The sequence below is a fragment of the Suricata suricatta genome, chromosome 10 (genome assembly GCF_006229205.1).
Source record: "Suricata suricatta isolate VVHF042 chromosome 10, meerkat_22Aug2017_6uvM2_HiC, whole genome shotgun sequence".
Classification (NCBI taxonomy): domain Eukaryota; kingdom Metazoa; phylum Chordata; class Mammalia; order Carnivora; family Herpestidae; genus Suricata; species Suricata suricatta.
The window spans coordinates 65,031,366-65,033,075 of NC_043709.1; the positions used below are offsets into that span (position 1 = coordinate 65,031,366).

A 1,710-nucleotide genomic window follows, 5' to 3' on the forward strand; every position below is an offset into this window, starting at 1 on the left:
TATCTCTATGCTGCCTTCTTTCTAATTCATTCACTTTCTCCTCCCTCTGCAAATCTAGGCTCTTCAGTTTCTGTTAATGACCCCATTTAAATGTTTATTGAAAAATTAAGCCATTAGATGGGAACTACTTCCTTCCCAACAACAAATCTGTGCATGTTTGATGATGAAGTAAACCCATTCCCACCTAATGCTCTGCCTCTATTCTGCAACCTGGCCGTTCTCAGAGACTATTTCTGCAATTTTTTCTTATTCTTCTTGCATTTCTCCCTCTCTACTGGATTATTATCAAGAGTTTACATAATATCCTCCAGTAGCTTTAATAATAAAACAACAAAAAGTAAATCCTAAGACATTAAAAGAAAGAACAATAAAAGTGGACAGGGAGGTGATCTAGGACTGGAATCATATAGGAAAGATTATTTCAGATTTTAGGAAATCTAGAGACTCACGGATGTTTCAGAGCATAAATTTTTGAGTAGGCATGAAACTTTGTGAATGGAGAAGAGTGTTAAAACACTTGAATATTTGTTAGAAAGAGAGGCTTTACCTGATTTATTTCTTAATTTTAAAGAAAATATTGAAGACAATGAGAAACCACAGTGTTGTTTCTGAGTTCATCCTCCTCGGGCTGTCTGATGAGCCCCAGATCCAGGCTCTGCTCTTTGTACTGTTCCTTGTTATTTACCTCCTGACCTTGATGGGGAACCTGACGCTGCTGCTGGTAATTAGGGCTGATTCTCACCTCCACACCCCCATGTACTTCTTCCTGGGACAGTTGTCCTTCCTGGATCTCTGCCACTCCTCTGTCACAGTGCCCAAGCTGTTGGAGAACCTCCTGTCTGAGAAGAAAACCATCTCTGTAGAGGGCTGTCTGGCTCAGGTCTTCTTTGTGTTTGCCACTGGGGGCACTGAATCTTGCCTACTCACTGTCATGGCCTATGACCGCTATGTGGCCATCAGCTCCCCTCTGCTCTATGGTCAGATGATGAACAGACAGCTGTGTATGGGGCTGGTGTGGGGCTCATGGAGCTTGGCTTTTTTGGATGCTCTAATCAATATCCTTGTAGCTCTCAATTTAGACTTCTGTGGAGCTCAAAATATACACCACTTCAGCTGTGAACTGCCTTCTCTGTACCCTTTGTCTTGCTCTGATGTGTCTGCGAGTTTTACTGCCCTGCTCTGCTCCAGCCTCCTGCATTTCTTTGGAAATTTCCTCCTGATATTTTTCTCCTATGTTCGCATTTTGTTCACCATCCTGAGCATCAGCTCCACTTCAGGCAGAAGCAAGGCCTTCTCCACCTGCTCCTCCCACCTCACTGCAGTGATCTTCTTTTATGGCTCAGGATTACTCCGCTATCTCATGCCAAATTCAGGATCCACTCAAGAGTTGATCTTCTCCTTCCAGTACAGCGTGGTCACTCCTATGCTGAATCCTCTCATCTACAGCCTGAAGAACAAAGAGGTGAAGGCAGCTATGAGAAGAATTTTGGGAAAACTTGTCTAGTGTTCCAACCGATAGACTACAAAATCACAATGATTAGGGGAGAAATGAATAGAACCACAATAAGTAGTGCCTGAATATTAAGGGTAATTTTCTGATATCATGATCTGCAAGACACCTTACATTGTTTCTTTAAAATGCTTAAGAAAATGTGGAGTTATTTTCTTGGAATGATAGTTCTGTCCTAGTCAGAAGAAAATGGATGGATA

General features: G+C 42.1%; 1 protein-coding gene across 1 annotated transcript; it reads left to right on the plus strand.

The window, feature by feature from the left end:
- Positions 1 to 586: 586 nt before the first annotated feature.
- On the plus strand, positions 587 to 1,504 carry LOC115305329 (olfactory receptor 8S1-like). The gene has a single exon (XM_029955561.1). The coding sequence runs from the start codon at positions 587 to 589 to the stop codon at positions 1,502 to 1,504; it is 918 nt and encodes a 305-aa protein (XP_029811421.1).
- Positions 1,505 to 1,710: the final 206 nt, after the last annotated feature.